General features: G+C 36.0%; 2 protein-coding genes across 4 annotated transcripts; one reads left to right on the top strand and one right to left on the bottom strand.

The window, feature by feature from the left end:
• Positions 1–787: 787 nt before the first annotated feature.
• LOC116019460 (tRNA (guanine(37)-N1)-methyltransferase 1) lies at positions 788–7,893 on the bottom strand. 2 transcript variants are annotated; one of them, XR_004098725.1, is made up of 11 exons: positions 7,025–7,893; positions 6,757–6,855; positions 6,140–6,259; positions 5,869–6,035; positions 5,710–5,780; positions 5,147–5,289; positions 4,790–4,901; positions 4,551–4,663; positions 4,307–4,446; positions 3,829–3,875; positions 788–1,313 (listed from the first exon to the last, which is right to left on the bottom strand). XR_004098725.1 is itself a non-coding variant. In XM_031259669.1 (9 exons), exons 1-9 carry the CDS (start codon positions 7,859–7,861, stop codon positions 4,312–4,314), a joined length of 1,797 nt encoding a protein of 598 aa, XP_031115529.1. In that variant the 5' UTR covers positions 7,862–7,893; the 3' UTR covers positions 4,117–4,311. The 2 variants fall into 2 exon arrangements, 1 of the variants encoding a protein (XP_031115529.1); XM_031259669.1 differs by lacking the exons at positions 788–1,313; positions 3,829–3,875 and having other exon boundaries at positions 4,117–4,446.
• Positions 7,894–15,072: 7,179 nt separating this feature from the next.
• Positions 15,073–17,627, top strand: LOC116020083 (vesicle-associated protein 4-1-like). Of its 2 annotated transcripts, none has more exons than XM_031260551.1 (7): positions 15,073–15,638; positions 15,832–15,902; positions 16,280–16,361; positions 16,481–16,623; positions 17,003–17,080; positions 17,166–17,285; positions 17,360–17,627. In XM_031260551.1, exons 1-7 carry the CDS (start codon positions 15,329–15,331, stop codon positions 17,417–17,419), a joined length of 864 nt encoding a protein of 287 aa, XP_031116411.1. In that variant the 5' UTR covers positions 15,073–15,328; the 3' UTR covers positions 17,420–17,627. The 2 variants fall into 2 exon arrangements, with proteins under 2 accessions (XP_031116411.1, XP_031116412.1); XM_031260552.1 differs by having other exon boundaries at positions 15,078–15,638; positions 16,505–16,623; positions 17,360–17,625.
• The last annotated feature ends 29 nt before the right edge of the window (positions 17,628–17,656 follow it).

Below are 17,656 nucleotides of genomic sequence, written 5' to 3'. Positions count from 1 at the left end.
ATATATATATATATATATATATATATATATATATATATATATATATATATATATATATATATATATTAAAAGGAGATACATACAAATATATACACTACCCACAATCTAGTACAATATTGCTAAACTCAGTCCCAAAGTGATGAGTATTATTTTGTCCATCAAAGGTTAATTATCAATCCCTATTCCATAAGGGCCTATTTTCTTTTGTATAAAATGCAGTCATAAATTTTTTCTTCAATGCAGTTGTAACAAATCCATTCCGTGCATCGCACGGGTGGAAATACTAGTTATATATTATATTATAAATTTTTTTGGACGACGAGAAAAATTCACAACCACTATTCGAAAGACTGCATTGGATTAACCCTGTTTCTATATAAGGGAGAGGGGGTGGTGTGGTAAACATACTAGCATGAACAATATATATGGGTTTTCAAAAAAAAAAAAAACAATATATATGGGGAAACTACACCTGAACACACCTTTTAATAGGGGAAGGTGAAGCATGAAGAATAGTGCCTGGTATATATTGCCCCCATCCCAAAAACATCCTACCATCTATGCTTGCTACTATCTAGTCTTAACCCCAAAATTAGTAACAAATCTTTGAAATTCTTGAAAAGAGATACACTGTAAGCAGATATCAGATACCTACTATATGCTGTTTATTCTTGCCCCTTCAACCCCCAACTGCCCACTATGTTTTGCACATGTATCATATCACAACACTACATTCACATCAACCTTAAATCTAGAGCTTTTTTCACGGGTTATCAACAATGTTTAAGATTACAAACATGAATGAATATTCATTATATTTAGCCATGTTTCAATGAAAAAAATTGGGCATATATATATGCATGTATTGAAATTTGAAAGAATTCAAGAAAGTAAAAGAGGATTTTAGTGCTTGCCTGCAGCTCTAGGGAATCAGGCTATGATGTTACATGTATGTATTCATTGGAGTAGCTAGGTAGCTTAGGATTGTAATCATGTCAATATACTGCCCTCCTTTCTCCATTTCCAAAAGCCTGTGGGCTCCTCAGTTAATGTCCCAGTAACAAATGTCATTGTCCTGAAAGTTTTAAGGTCAAAAAGGATAAAAATAAAGCAAAGGTGAAAAGAGGGAACAATTAAGGGTTGTTGGGTTTGCATGATCTTCATTGGTTCACGGTATACACTTGTTGTCCCTGTCAACTTCAATTTTCTGGTGATGATGGTTCAGTCCACAGATAATTAACTTGTGTTGGGGTATGTTACTTCTTGTGTCTACATAATGCATGCCCAGATTATCTGATCTTCATATATATTACCTGCATGCATGGAGAATAGAAACATAGTATGATTGCAGCATATAATTAGGTAAACAAGGGTTAATTTTATCCTAAATTAATTAATTATCAAGAAAATAGTCAAATAGACTCCTAAACTTTACACCAAAAGTCAATTAAGCATCTAAACTTTTAAAAAGTGCAATTAAACTCTTTAACATGTCAAATTTAGACAATGAATTCCAAGAACCAGTAAATAACATGTTAAGTTCAGCGGCAAAATCCGGTGGCCGAGCCGTCGTCAATCGCCATCTCTGACAGAAGGCAGCCATCAGGTCACCTTCTTGATCGAAAATGTCGCCTTCTCCGGCGAAGGTGACCTTTTACTGGTCTCCCTCACCGGAGAAGGCGACCTTTTGGTTGCCTTCCATCGGAGATCGCGACTAGCTCTGATTGTCGAATTTTACCGCTTGAACTTAAATGACCTGTAATAACAGATTATTTATCGATTCTTAGGTTTCATTGCCTCAATTTGACATGTTAAAAAATTTAATTATATTTTTCAAAAGTTTAAGTGTCTAACTGACTTTTGGTGTAAAATTTAAGAACCTATCTAACCTTTTTCTCTTAATTATCTAACCAACTCGGATAAGTTGTCCTAAGTTTTACTGAGCAAATATTATCTCCACGTCGCTATTACACAGCCGCCTACGAACAGTTATCCGAGGAGAAAAGCACCTCCTCGTACGGGACGGCCCAGGATAAATATTGATCTCCTACTACACACCCATATCACCACATGCAGTGGGATGGGGGTGTAGAGTGGGGACCACCTAGAGTTTGGTGGTCCCACAGGCTCAGTTTCTCTCTCTCTTTCTCGACTCAGATTTCTCTTCCGTTAAAATGATGGTCTTTCATTATTTCCTTGTCTGTACTAGAAATCTGGAAAGATGACACACCAAAAATGGGAAGCCAGAAAGCAGCCCACTGCTTGACGTGTCGACTTGCATTATATTCCCTCAAAAACTCAAAATCCTCACAGATTTCTTGTTGACACTTGAGAGGAGCTTAATTCAACCTAATGGATTGGCTTGGGTAGGTCATGCCGATTGGATTCTTTGTCCCAAAAACAACACCAAACAAAACATATATACTCAATTCTGGTAACACGCAAAACTAAGACTAAATTTAACTTATTATTCACTCTCACCTATATATTATACACTCAACAACTTTTTAATATCATTATCGTCTTTTGCACCAGATACAATACAAAAAAACTTTAGAGTTGTACGAGTATTATGAATACATTTATTTCTAGAGCAAATACTAACTTTGGTTCTACAAGTATTTACAAAATTACAATTTTGGTCGACATGCTTAATTCCTATCAATTTTCATCAACGATTATTATTTTAGTGCTAAAATTTTTCGCGCAGGCCTTTCATTCGTTCAAGACATGCCAAAATATTAAATTATGAAGGGTATTTTCATCCTTTTTCAAATAAAGATTCCAATTTGAGCATGGATAAAGGAATTCAAAACTCTAATATCGATCCCAATTCGCAGTTCTCCGCAGCAAATTATAGTAGGATGAGGAGGATAATTGTGAATTAGGATCGATCTTAGGACTTAAATCTTTTTATTCATGCTCAAATTGGGTTCTTAAGTTCAAAAGGATGAAAATACCCTTAAATTTTTAAATTCCGACATGTCTTAAATGGATGAGTGACCGACATGATGAATTTGACACTAAAATAATAGTCGTGGATGAAAATTGGCAGGAATTGAAATTGTGGACTAAAACTGTCATTTTGTTAATACTAACAAAACTGGTATTTGCTCTTTATTTCTATAATATTCGGTACAACTATGCCCCTGCATTTTTTGTTGTATCCAGTGCAAGAAGACTTTTTCACAAGCCTGAGTAGAGAGGGAGAGGGGGAGAGAGAGAGAGAGAGTGGGGTGTGTGCATGAGAGAATTGAAGCAGTTGGTCCCTGTGAATCTGGAATGGGGATACGAGTGACTGGGTATTTACACCATTTTTCACACATAATCTTTAATTGCTGTGAAAGGGGGGAGGGTTGGTGAGCCTTTCTTGTTTCCTCGTGGCTTGCCATAAGGACACCCTACCCTTTCAGCAACTGTTAGTCCACCCTTTCTGCCCCTTGCGTGAACCATTATCTACTTCTAGCAAATTAGCTAGTCATCCTCTATACCCACCCCCCACCCCCCTTCAACCCACCATTCTTTTGTTTTCTTTTGCCCCACATATACATACATGGAGAGAGAGAGTGGGGGGGCATATCTGAGTTCAGATTCACATCTGCATTAACACCATCTTTCTTACACAAACAAAATTTTACTCTCTCCAGCCTCTCCTACTGTGTTCATTTGCAGAAATAGAGGGGGCCACAGTTTTGCCCAGGCTGACCCCACACCCCACAGCACAACAAAAAAAGGACCCTTTTGGGTTAAACATAAAGACAGAAGTAGTAAAGGATTATATGGAGATGAATGGCTAGGATCATTTGATGACAGGGAAGAAATGTTTACCTGAGTGAGTGGCTTTTGTAACTTACATCTCTGGTGTTGCACCTTACCTAGAGCAGGACGAAACATTGATGCACAATCAGAAAAAGAACAAGGTATCCTATCACCTGTTCTGTTAATCTGTTCCTTGTGTTTGTACTATGAGACAGTAAATAACAAAGACTCAGACCACAACAGATGCAACATATCCCACAGAGATGTCTGCTGCCTTTTGTCTCTGTGTGTGTATGTGTTGCATTTCTTGGGGTAACTAAAGGGGAGTTTGCATGTTCTTGTAATATTCTTCAAATTGAGGTGAAATTTGCAAATATTACAGTTCAAAAACTAGTTGGGCAGTTTTTGAACTTGCCCTATAAATTTGCAGTACTTTATATACAATGGACTGAAAGATTAAATACACTGCAGTTAGTTCTAGCCTCTATACCTTTCTGTTTTACAAATCATCTAATAAGTAATAACATCAATACAAGAAGGAACTTACAGATTTCACACTGCTCTTCCAAATGCCACTCTCTCAGGGAGGACAAATGATGCGCACAACATCCACTTTCCAGGTGCAACAGCACGTACACTTCGCATTTCGACCTCAAAGGCTACTTCTGACAAAGCAATTCTAATTCGCTGTAGAAAATAATAGACATGAATGGGATTTCCGTCTTCTGTATTTAGTAACCAAAAATCACCAACATGAGAAATTGGTACCAGTATACATGATTAATAAATACCTCGTGAAAGTCGAATTCTGGATCTTGAGCTTTTGAAAACCCATACACATGGATCCTTGGTAAGGTAGAATCCTTATACTTATGGTTCTCCCTGAATAGTCCCCTAAATACATCTGCCAACATGGGTAGAAACAGATAAAACAATATTGCTGTAACAAAACGCCAAAGCCTTTACTGTGATGCACCAACTATGTAAAGTTGTGAGCACCTTCAATGTTTGCTCGCTAAACTGCACATACCTAGAAAATCCACAGCATCATTTGGCAAATTCATTACTACTTGTGTGATGATCCGAGTTTTTTGGCTAGAAAAAATAGTGCCAATGAACCTCCTTCCATCCATGTTATATACCTTGAAATCAATATAAGAAGTTAATAAGCCATAGAACCATAGCTCAAAGGTGAGACATGCTACTACCTGCTACATAAAACAAATGCCTGTAATCTTTAGATAATTTTCAAATCCCAAAAACACAGTTGGACAAATGAACAATAAAGATGAAGTGTGCTAAGCCTTAGACCACTTATAGGAAGGCAATTTGCATGATAATGATGGACAGATTACAAATTAAAGCCTGCATGATGATAAATTTATACCTCAATTTTCCTCTCAAGTTTATTGAGAACACAGTTTCTTTCCATATACTCAACAGCTTGAGGGTTTAAATCATTAGCATATACATATTTGACCTTCTTGGCAGCCGATATTGCAAGTGGGCCAACCCCAGCAAAAACATCACCTATAAGGTTGGCAAATAGTAAGAGTGCAGAAGACAATTGCAGACTTGCTCCTTTGTGTGTGAGTCTATGTTTAAGAGAACCAATCGCATAATTTCTTCTCTATTTCTCTTTATATTGGAGGGGATGCATACATGAGGACAGCATAGGAGTTGCACACAACAATGACAACATTGACAAATTACTACATCAACTGAAAGATGTAAAAGCTAAAACAGATAACCAATAAGGCAAATGTGGCTGGGCAGGAATGATGGTTCAATCCCAAAGCAAATTTGAAAGGGAAGTACAAAGGATAAATCCCCAAACAAACAAACAAATAAATCTGTAGGAATGGAAATCAGTGTAGCTTAGGAAAGAGAAGATTTATAATAAAAAAATTTAAAAAAAATTAAAAAAAAAAATTAAAAAAAAAAACTTACAAACAACATCATCATGTGTAAAGGAACTAAGAAGCCTCTGCCTTTCAGTTGCCAACCTAGAATTCCAATATCTGCAGGAAGCGAGAATAAGAATCATATAATGTGGTGCATGCTGATTTCTTTCATCTTCTATTCTTGGTATTTCAATGCTATACTCACACTGTTGCTAAATCAACATGAAAATGAACTCCATTTTCAATCACTCTTGTGACAAGAGAGTGGTTTCCAGCCAAAATTTCAAGCTGCATTGTCCTGTAGTCACTGTGTATGGCATCAATTTTATTAACAACTGTTTGTATCCTTGCCTTGTTTTTGTCTAAAACTACCTGATGACAAGATCAGAGAAGAGTAAGTATTGACTATTAGTAAAATTATGAAAAGTGAATCAACATGCAGTACACTAAAGTAATGAAACGTCAAAATCAAGGACCTTGGCAATAAGTTTTTTATAGGGAAGATGTTCATCTCTCAGGTTCAGATGTGCAATATGCCCAACTGTTTCAAAGGATGAAGGAACAATCATCCCTTCTGGAAGTATAGCTTCTAAGACCTGCAAACGGTGGATTCCAATGCATGTCATGCAAATTACTAACAGACATTTAGAGGGGAAAATTCTAGGTATTCAATATGAATGATTGACAATTAGACCATCTATGCACCTGGACTATACAATACAAGAGTGGAAGGAGAAAGCAGTAAATACAGGGGACAGCTGATAGCATAGGAATAGCTCTATAGTAATGTTAAAACAATCTTCAAATCCTCATGAAATGTTCATGATCAAGCTCTCCACTGTTAGAGTTTTCAACTCACATTTGCTTTTGAGCAAAACGCTATGACAAACATGAGGACTGATCCTTAAACACTAGAGAGTATTTAAAACTTTTACGCATCTTGAGATTATTACTATGTTTCTGCAATTGCATAATCAACTGAAGCAGCAGAAGTCACCAGATGTCACGCATTAGACAAATTAGGTCCACAATAGAGATGGAAAATACATAATGGACACAGATAATGACAGTATTAAATCAATAATTGCATTACCTCATCCATCTGCCAATAAGGGTAAAACAATGTCAACTTGCATTTCACAATCTCAAGAGCAGGTCTTTCTGTTGTCTCACTATGTTCTCTAAACACTGCCTGACAACATATTCAACTCGTCAAGCATAATGCCAATTAACCAAATAAAAGAACATCAAGTTCAGGATGTTAGAAATAAACACGAAACAACTTGAATATGATATATTGGAGAAAGATGATTCAAAATCAAGGCAACTAACAGAGGAATATGGTGATGGAGGGCATAAACCTTGATTGCTTCAGGCATTTCATCGAACCCCTTATTGGCACAGTGCTCGTCCAAAAGTAGCAACCTAGTTGAGCCTCTCCACTTTCCTCCTTTAAACTCATCCCCCAATAGCCCACGCATATCCTCATCTCCAGTCACCTCTGTTTCAACTACCTCAATCAAAGCCATCTCGTTTTTCCCGACCCCTTTCTTCTCTCTCTCCTTCTCATCCCCCCTTTTCTTCCTCTCCTTTGGCCTAGAAATCTTAGCTAAATTCCTGAAGTTCACAAACCCTTTAGAATTAAAAGTTTTGGAGAGCTTATCTCTATACAACACCGGACTTAATCTCTCCCCGTCTCCCTCGGCCTTTCCATAAATCCTGCGCTGCAAATTCACTAGGGAATCACCGTCGGCTTCTGAATTTGAACGGTTCACGAGAAATTCCTTGAGCTCGTCTTCAATTTCATCTCCCGGAACCCTAGCAACGTTGCGAATGCGGGGCCAGTTGAGGAGGTGACCTCGAAGCCTGCTTTCAAGGGAGGAGCAGAGGTCGGAGGGGACTCGCAAAGCCGCAATGTCGAAGACTCGAGTGAAGCTCTCTTCCTCAAACGAAGAATTCAGTTCCAGTGAGCTAGGAACAATTGGAGATTGAAATTGAGGGAGCTTTCGCCCTTTGTGAAGGGATGGACCATAATGCAGAGCTTTGCAGGGAGTTGATTGGACTGCAACGGTGGCCGATGAGAAGGCGGAAGCAGTGGAGAAATGAAACAGAATTTGGGTCTTGGGGAAGAATCGCGGAGGAGAGAGGAAGCAGAAGGGCAGAGAATACGTCCGGCAAACGAATTTGGTGAGAATCATCGCCGGAGATAGAGATGCCGGTTAACGGCCGGTGGAGGGGTTTATCTAAGATTTTAAGATTTTCCCGGGAAATTGGGGCTTTAATATTCAAGAGGCCTTCTGGCTTTATACGAAGCCCAATTCTAAGCCCAAATGTAACGTTATAAAGAGTGTCAAACAAGCAAACCCATACGGCCCAGATAGACGCTAAATAGTAAATACCAAAGCCCAGTCAAGTTCTTACTTTACTAATCTAGAATCGAGCTCATGTCAGCTGTCCCACCCAATAGAGATGCCTACAATTCAGTGAGTGGATTAGTCATTATGTCTGACGGTAGAAATCTTCAACTACCCCCAAAAAAAATCTAGAATCGAGTTAACTCCGAATCTTACTTGTTGATAGTATAAATTGAATCGAGAAAAATGGAGAGAAAAAGAAAAGAAAAAAGTAAAAGTAGTATGACAAAGAAAAAACAAAAATTAATAATAATAATAATAATAATAAAATGGGTTATTTACGCGCCTAACTTGGTGGGTGCACGAAACGCGCACATTGCACGTCCTTTCCTCTTTTGTTGGACCCAAAAAAAGCCTTTTAATGTGAATGCTCTAAGGGGGCGTTAGGTTCACGGAATCTTGGATTACCCCAGGTAATAGGATTACCCCAGGAAGATAATGTGAGATTTTGGGAATGTAAGATTACCTGATGTGTTTGGTTTGGATTGTGGAATATAATATTACTTTGTTTGGTTAAGGGTTATATTTTAGGTTATATGAGACAATTTACTATAATGTCCTTTTATATATATATATATATATTTATTTATTTATTTATTTATTTATTTATTTGTGTGCCTTTATTGTGTGTATTTTTATTCATTTATATGTATGAATGTATTGATGCTTAATATTAAAAGAATAAATATATAAATATACACACATGTATATTTGATTATATAAACATATATTTATTTAATATATGTTATTGTGTTATTATTATTATTATTATTATATATATATAATGATTAGTTAACAAAGGGAAAGTTAGAATAATCAAAGGTAATCTTAGATTACCTAAAAAAATGGGGGTAATCACATTACCTTGAAATATTACCGCCACATCAGCTTTGAGGTAATATAACATTATAGGTAATCTCATAACATGAAACAAACAAGGTAATATAACCAGTTCTTATATCGTGGACAAACGACGTCGTTTTAGTAAGTGGGAGATGGAGCCCCGTAATTGACACTACAGTTCATTTCAAAAGATACTGCCTTACATTTGTTTTGATATTATCGAATGAAACTGTAGTTATATCAAAAAGTAACTGTAGTTGTGTTGAAAAGAAAGTGCAGTGTATATGAAAAGATACCGAATAACATTTTCACATTTGTGTTTGATATTATCGAATGAAACTGTAGTTATATCAAAATGTAACTGTAGTTGTGTTGAAATGTAACTGCAGTGTATATGAACAGATACTGAATAACAGTTTAACTTTTGTGTTTTTATATTATCGAATGAAACTGTAGTTATATCAAAAAGTAACTGCAGTTGTGTTGAAAGGTAACTACAGTTGTGTTGAAATGTAACTGCAGTATATATGAAAAGAAAGTGCAGTATATATGAAAAGAAAGTGAGTGGCGCGAATTCATCCGTCTGTTTTCATTAATCAAAACGACGTCGTTTTGGGACCGCGGTCCACAATGTATTGTGGACCACGGTCCACGATATAATTTGCGTAATATAACATTACCAGACTCAGATTATCTAGGTAATCTCAGATGACACGAACCAAACAGCCCTAATGGTAATGTTTTTGACCTGCGAGCTCAAATTAGTCTTCCAAAATGTTAATCCTTGAGCTTCATTAGAAATATGCCCAATTTTTTCAGGTTATCAAACTAATTCAACTATCCGATAACTTCATTGATGTCTATGTGTATTTTGCCAAGCAAATAATGACATTTCATCAACTAACTAACAAAGAAAATTAGACTTTTTGTATACGATGATGATAGAAATTTGTAGTCACTATATATCTGATAGTGTGCATTAATAAATCTCGCTTTGTGACACTAATTAGTAAATAAACATAAAAAGAATAAATGAATTTTAGTTGTTCATAGTTATATGCTCAAATCAATAAAATCAATAAATCCTTTCAACATTTTTATTTTTTTAATACAACTTTATTATTGAGATGTACACGAAATTAAAGCTTTGAATTTTCTTTATTCCCATAATGTTGGCATGCAGTACAAGAAACACTAGTACGACTAGTACCAAGGTCATACAATTGACTGTACTGCTGAGTACTGCAATCTGCACCTTCTGTAACTATTTTAATGTCGATCTGATCGACGACCGCAGGAACATAAAATAACTGCACGGCGGCTGTGGCGGTGAGTGCTTAAATGCATCATTGAGTGCAGCGTTGATGAGCATTTAAGAACGGCGGCGGCTATGGCCGTTTCTGTTTTCTCCGGCGGCTCATTGACGCTGCACTCAATCATGCTTTTGGCTCTCAGATACAAACTTTTCCCAACGGCATCCGCAGCTCTTTAGGTCAACTCCTGTGTTATATATTACTCTTTAATTGCATTTCATTTCATTTCATATAAATATTGAATATCAAATGGTGGCTGGTTTAATTTATGGGGTGGTTTCGATTTTTTTTTACCACTTTGAATTAATGTCCTTTCGATTTGTTAATAGATCAGTGAATACTGAATAAGTTTGCTCATGCATTAGCTAGAGTTGTTAGTTCTCAATATGGTAATTCAATTTGAATTTCTTTTGAAAATTTCTTTACATTTTGTCCTAAAATCCTATGAAAATTATTCTTAGTCTAAATGAAATGTATATGTACAAACATTTTTGAAATATATGAGATTTGGCTTCACCCCGTTTTAAAAAATTATGTAATTTTTACGATACATTTTCACGTAAAAAATCTATTTTGTCCAATTTATTTTCATTATATATATATATATATATATATATATATATATATATATATATATATATAATTTTTGGGTTTTGACATCTCACATGACATCATTAATATTTTGACAAAGTCAACAAATTTGTCAAAAATTAGGAGATCTACTATTTACCAAGCACTCATAGATGTTTAGTGTTTTTTAGGCACATACATTTGAGATAATTCCAAAAAGACTATTACCATTAAACCCTTTGCGCTGAGAGTCTCGAGGCATTGAAAACGAATGATATCTCTTATAACAAGACCTGATCTAAAATTACTGTAATCATTTTCGTAAGACATGAGAATTTCGTATACGTCTTTTACATGAACATTTTCTTACAATTCGTAACTAACTACATGTTATACTTTTTCGATCTATCTGTTACAATCTAAAGAGTCAATGCACCAACACTGGGATTTGATCATGTGACATTCCCTCAAGGGGAAGAATTGATGTAAAAATGTATTTATAGCTTTATAAATGAATAAACTGAGCGAAAGTACCATTTTACCTCTTAGAAATCACGGTACACACGGTTCATTGTAACAGGATGGGAGGACCGGAGAAGGTCAAAAATTAAAATTCGGAAGACAACGAAATTCCAATTCAAAATTTATGACTATAGATGGTGAAATCATCAAACTCAAGGGATCTTGACTGATATTAAGTCTAATTTTAATTAATAGAATTTGTTACGTACTCAAAGTAGATTAATAACTTCAATGGTAGTATGCTACTAACACTTTTGCGGCTGATTTATGCGGCGGCCGAAATCCAGTGACAAGCCACGGTTTGGAAGATATTTGAACCTCATAGGGAAATATTCCATTCTAATTCTGCAATTTAAGCCAACAGCTTAGGTATTAACATTCAAATTTACAAAGAATCAATAGTATTTAAAAGCTTGCAAAAAAAAAAAGTATTTAAAAAAAAACCTTCAAATTTGTAAAATCAACGATTGATAATAATTACAAATGATTTGTCCACAATTAACCAATAAAACTATTTGTCTACACTCACTCTTGTAGTATGTCACGAACCTCGACACAATTTAAGTTATCATTCTATCGAGGCAAAAAAAAAAAAAAAAAAAATCCATTTTAAAAATTTTGAATCGATTGACCATTTTCTCACTCCCTCCAAAGCAGACAATTTCAGTTCCAAAAAAAAAAAAAAAAAAACATGAACCGTCCATACAATTGGTTGAAGAAAATTTTTCACTGTGTATGGTTCAATTCAAACGAGTAAAGCCATTGGTTAAGGGGGTGGCGGGATTAGAGCCACACACCCGTCAAGAATTGCGACCACTGACGACCCCTTCCGAGACTGACCCGCCGACGGTCCACGTACATTGGAAGCGACGAAACAACATAAGCAAACCCCAAAACCGTGGGCAAAAACTACTTGGGAAACACCTGGAAAAGTTCACGAGCCATTCCGAAACCGCGTGTCCTTTCCCCCAAATCCGCCTCCGGTTTTCCATTCCCCTCCCAATATAAATCCCCCACTCCAAAACCAATCCAAAAACCACCAAACCAGTGAAATTACCACCAGATCTGTCTATTCAATCCAAAAAACCACCAAATCAGTGAAATTACCAATTTACCACTAGATCTGTCTATTGAAAGCACTGATTGTTCACCGGAGAGGCAAAAATGAGCGGCGGAGCTAAGAAAGCGGCGTGGATAGTGACGGCGAGCATGGCGGCGGTGGAGGCGCTGAAGGATCAGGGCTTCGCGCGGTGGAATTATCCGATGAGGACGATTCACCAGCACGCGAAGAGCAAGGTGGCGGCGGCGTACCAGGCCAGGAGATCCTCGTCGGCGCTGTCGCCGTCGTCGACGGCGGTTTCCGGGAAGGTGATGCGAGAGGCGAAGATGAGAAAAAGTGAGAGGAATTTCAACAGAGTCATGGACGTTAGCTGTTTCGGCCCTAGTACTGTTAGATTCTAGTTCCCGGCGATCGGAGATTGATTAATGTATTATGAACATCCGATGAAAATTTATTCCGTTAGGTGTTTTCCTCTGCGGCGAGGAATCGGAATTATCTGAGGAGATAAATTCATATGTGATGGTGAAAAAAAAATATTTTACTGTCTAATATGTGAGAACTTTTGTGTAATCTCATGATATTAGTTAGAGTAACTATTATTCCAATAATAAAATTAATAATTAGTTCTTGTCCAAATATTCCTTTTTTAAAAAAGGGTTAATTTTTGGAGGAGCTTCAATGCTACATTCTTTATTAAACTGTGGTCATTGTCTATCTAAATAATACGAAGTAGTTAAAATGGCCATATGAATATCATAATAATATTAATTATTATTTATGAATAGAATATTGGTTATAAACTTATAATGATTACGGCATAGATGTAGATGCAAGCAGTCAATCACATTCTTATAATGTTGACGTATAATGCTGGCAATTTTTATGAAATTTTACCCACCTATTGACCTAAACACCACCATATAAGTCTCATTAATGTCAATATCATACGACAACTTGTTGACTTGAGTATTTTTCCAAATGATTAACTGCGTGACGGAAAATTAATAATTAAATTGACTGATGTTTTTTGGTTATCAATTATAAAAGGGATAAATTTTTAATTACTCTTAGAATTTCAAAAAGTACTTTTATAAGTAAATACATGAAAATCGGTGATAAACATATCATGCATAAACAAAAAGTATGCCACGTTATTATAATTTTTATTGGTAACTTGTTTGTTAAAGTAAAAAGGAGTTTAAAGGGACAATTTTATTAATTTTAAATGTTTAATTTAAAATTTTTAAAGTTTGAAAAGTTCAATCGTGTTTTTATTAATAGTTGGAAGGCATAAATGTTTTTTTTATTTAAATTTCTTTTTTGGTCTAATTGTAAATTTTTACCAATTAGTCCATTATGGTCAAACCCTAAATAAGATCCCAATGACAATAAAATATTTCCTCATAAGTTTTAACAATTTAAATATGAGATCAGAAATTTGAATCTAGGTATATATAATAACATCATTTTTTAGGTGACAACAAATTACAATTACTACCTGAGTATATATGATAAATTTTGCTCCTATTCCAAATATATAAATTGAAGGACAAATTAGCACGTACACGTGGACTTCACATGCAGTGTCGTCGGCCATCAGCCAATTAACGTTCGCTGTCAGCCTTGTTGTTATTCTTCTTGTTGGACCTTTCTATGCATTTAATATAAACTATTTATATTAAATTGACTTTTCATAATTAACTTTTATTATTATAAACACATTATAATACTCTGTATAATTTAACTAACTCATACCCCTTTATACACACACACACAAACATAAATATAATTTATTAAAAATATTATATATAACGAGTTTGATTAGACGGTAAAATATCACCATTCTAAAAATAATTGTATAAATTTATTTAAATTTTTCTCGACATGTCATTTACTTTAACGGAGTATAATACAAATAGAAACAAATCGAGTGCATTAAATTAGAATACATTGTAATTAAGTTTGTGTCATTAAACATATTCACCAAGTGTCAAAAATTGCATTAATTAGATGACAATGCGTCACAATCACCTAACCTATAACCACATGTATTTTAATTAATTTGAAGTGCTTCTAGATGGTATCTTACCTATACTTTATATTTTTGTCGAAACGTAAGAAAATGATTATAGAGACAATTTTAATTATGTGTAACCTGTATTAGTTTACATCTGTGTGGTTATCAACCGACGAGTTATACACAAAGCACACCAAGTATTGTGCGACAAGCACACCAATCTCATTAGTACCTTAATTTTAATATTTTTAATATTTGAATCAAATGTAATATTTGAGCAGTTTATCTCTTATCCCAAAAAGTTGAATCCCCATCTCAAAGGCCTGACAGAAAATTTGAGATGAGGTAAATTATGATGACTCAATAGCTCAACATATAGATTCAAATCTCGATGTACACAAGGGTCTGTCCATTTTGAACATAATCCTAAACTGTCAATTGAACCAGTGAACTAAGTCCGTACGATCATAAAGAAGGATTTTATCCCATAAACATCATTTAATAATGGCTGAGATTGTCATAAAAAAAAATATAGTAGTCCGTATAAGAAAATTAATGTGGAAGAACAACTGTAAGAGAATATGTTTATTCTTCTTCTTTTTTCAATTTGTTGATAATTAAGAATCCATGAAAAATAAATTAAAGGGGAAGAAGACTAGAAGAGAAATTGAAAGGGCGAGCGGACGTCAAAGCGGAGTCAAATCCACCATAGAGAATCGTTTGAAGTCCGAGAGACAATGCAACTTTCCTCTTCAATCAACTGAAACACCGTACTCCCCGACAGTGAATACGACGATTTTTCTTTGTTTTTTCACTTCTCGTAGACTTTGATATCTTACGTAAAAGTAAACATCGGATTTGGATTTCAAGTCAACCACTGCTCAGTGCTGCTCAGCCAATCTGAATTCCGTGATTTCCATGGCCTCATGAAAATCCTCTGCAGAAACAAAAAACAGAGAGAGATTAAGAATTGTTGTTCGGAGGGATTTTGCTCAGATTCCGGCGAAATTATGGCTGTCGCCGACCGCCACAGGTCCGACGGGAAGCTGTGGAAGCTTTTTCCGTTCTGGCAATCCGCCGGAGCTGCCGCCTCTTCCGGTCATAGCATCCATCAAAACGGCGTCGCCGGATCCGCCGCCCCCCGCTCCACCGCCTCCGTCTCTTCCGTCGCCAGATCGTTCCTTCCGGCTCGCCGCCGCCTCCGCCTCGATCCGTCCACTAATCTCTATTTTCCTTGTGCGTAATCTCTCCTTTAAGATTCTGTTAGAAATATAGCGGAATAATGCAGAAACAAATTATCTTAAATTGAGAATTATAAAGGAGTTGAGTAATAATAAGGGAAAAATATATTCCTAACAGATTCTTCGTTTTTTTCGGCTGCTTAAATTTTTGATTAATGTTTGAATTTTAATTGCTGTGGACATTGTAGATGAACCTGGGAAGCAGGTGAGGAGTGCGGTTAGGATTAAGAATACTAGCAAATCGCATGTCGCATTTAAGGTAGCATGATGTTGGTATTTATTGTTCAATCGTTTCTATTTCTGGAAGCCTATATCTGTTAGCTATTTGGTTTAATAAGAAAGTGTAGATAGATCTCTTTTCCTATTTTAGCCTAAAAGTTAGCTTATTGGCATTTGGCTGGTGATGGGTGCAGTATTTTTCTTCTAAAAAAAGGTTTATTGATTTCATTTTTCCTTAAAATTATTGAGTTAAATGTTGGAATCTTGGACTATATATACATTGGGATATATCATACAATGAACTATGAACAGAAAATGGCATTGATATATGATTATGATTGCTTTAATTTGTTTGCCATTGAATGGGACGAGCGGTACAGTAAACTTGTGTATATTTGGTTTGCTTTGCGTTTTAAGTTTCAAACGACTGCGCCAAAGAGCTGTTACATGCGGCCTCCGGGGGGGATTCTTGAGCCCGGTGAGAGCATCATTGCTACGGGTAATGACTTAATTCGCAATCTGTTTTTATGTTTTAGCTCGGCTCCTTCGATTGTAAATGTGCATTGTAGTTTGGGTATATATGGAGGACTTTTAGTGATAGCAGCCTATGTTTTTTAGTTGTTTCTATTTACTTGTTGGCAGTCTTCAAATTCGTGGAGCAGCCGGAAAACAATGAAAAGCCGATGGATCAAAAGAGCAAGGTAAAGTTTAAGATCATGAGCTTGAAGGTGAAAGAAGGAACCGATTATGTACCTGAAATGGTGAGTTTTGTATTTCCAACATTGTTTTTGAAACACGACAGTCTACACTACTGTCACACAAGTATTTTCGTACTACTTCTTCACTTTCTTTTCCCTAGCATTATCTTAGTAGTCCAGTTATGTTCCTCGGTGCTTAAATACGGATGAAGTTTCGTAAGACAATGTGTAAAACCCCTACGTAATGGCTCTGTATGGTATAGAAACAGTTGATTATTGTGAAAATGAATGAAAGATATCTTAAGCACCTTGATTATCTGAAATCCGAATTATTTTGGGGTTATAATTCCATGATAATATCAGCTTTCTCTTTGATTCATAACATTGTTTCCTGTAATCTAAAGCTCTGAATGTTAATGAGTATGCGCTTATTTTGATGTAGTTTGATGAGCAAAAGGATCAAGCAACCGTAGAGAGAATCTTGCGCGTGGTGTTCCTGGATCCCGAGCATACTTCTCCAGTAAGAATGCACCACTTTCTTCCTGCTTCTCTTTTCCTATTCCCTTCATTTAGAACATCAATACTAAGAGTCTTGATTTCTCTAGGCAATGGAAAAACTAAAGCGTCAATTGGCCGAAGCTGATGCTGCAGTAGAAGCTCGCAAGAAACCTCCGGTGGATACAGGCCCGAAAGTCGTGGGTGAAGGTCTTGTCATCGATGAATGGGTAAGTACGCACATCTTTAGAAATCCTAACTCGATTCCCGAAATGAAACCCACCTTTGCTCTCGTTTTCTGCAGAAGGAGCGGAGGGAAAAGTATCTCGCTAGGCAACAAGTTGAGGCGGTGGATTCATCCTAGAGCGCTAATATTGTTTTTTTCCCAATGTTAGTGCCTCTTTGACTGAAAATGAAATACCGTACAAAATCCTACCCCCATTTATACCCGGTGCGCCCCTTTTGAAGTCTGAGTGGAGGATGGGCAGTGTTGTGCTCTGTAAAGAAGAATAATGTATGTGAGTGTTATTTTTTGTGGATTGAAATGCTCTAATTGGTCTCTTTCTTGCTCATGTCTGCCTTGAGTTCTATGTTTCTCTAG

The sequence above is a fragment of the Ipomoea triloba genome, chromosome 5, assembly GCF_003576645.1.
Source record: "Ipomoea triloba cultivar NCNSP0323 chromosome 5, ASM357664v1".
Lineage (NCBI taxonomy): Eukaryota > Viridiplantae > Streptophyta > Magnoliopsida > Solanales > Convolvulaceae > Ipomoea > Ipomoea triloba.
Note: the sequence above shows the minus strand (reverse complement) of the source record. Positions and strands in the feature narration are given on the sequence as shown.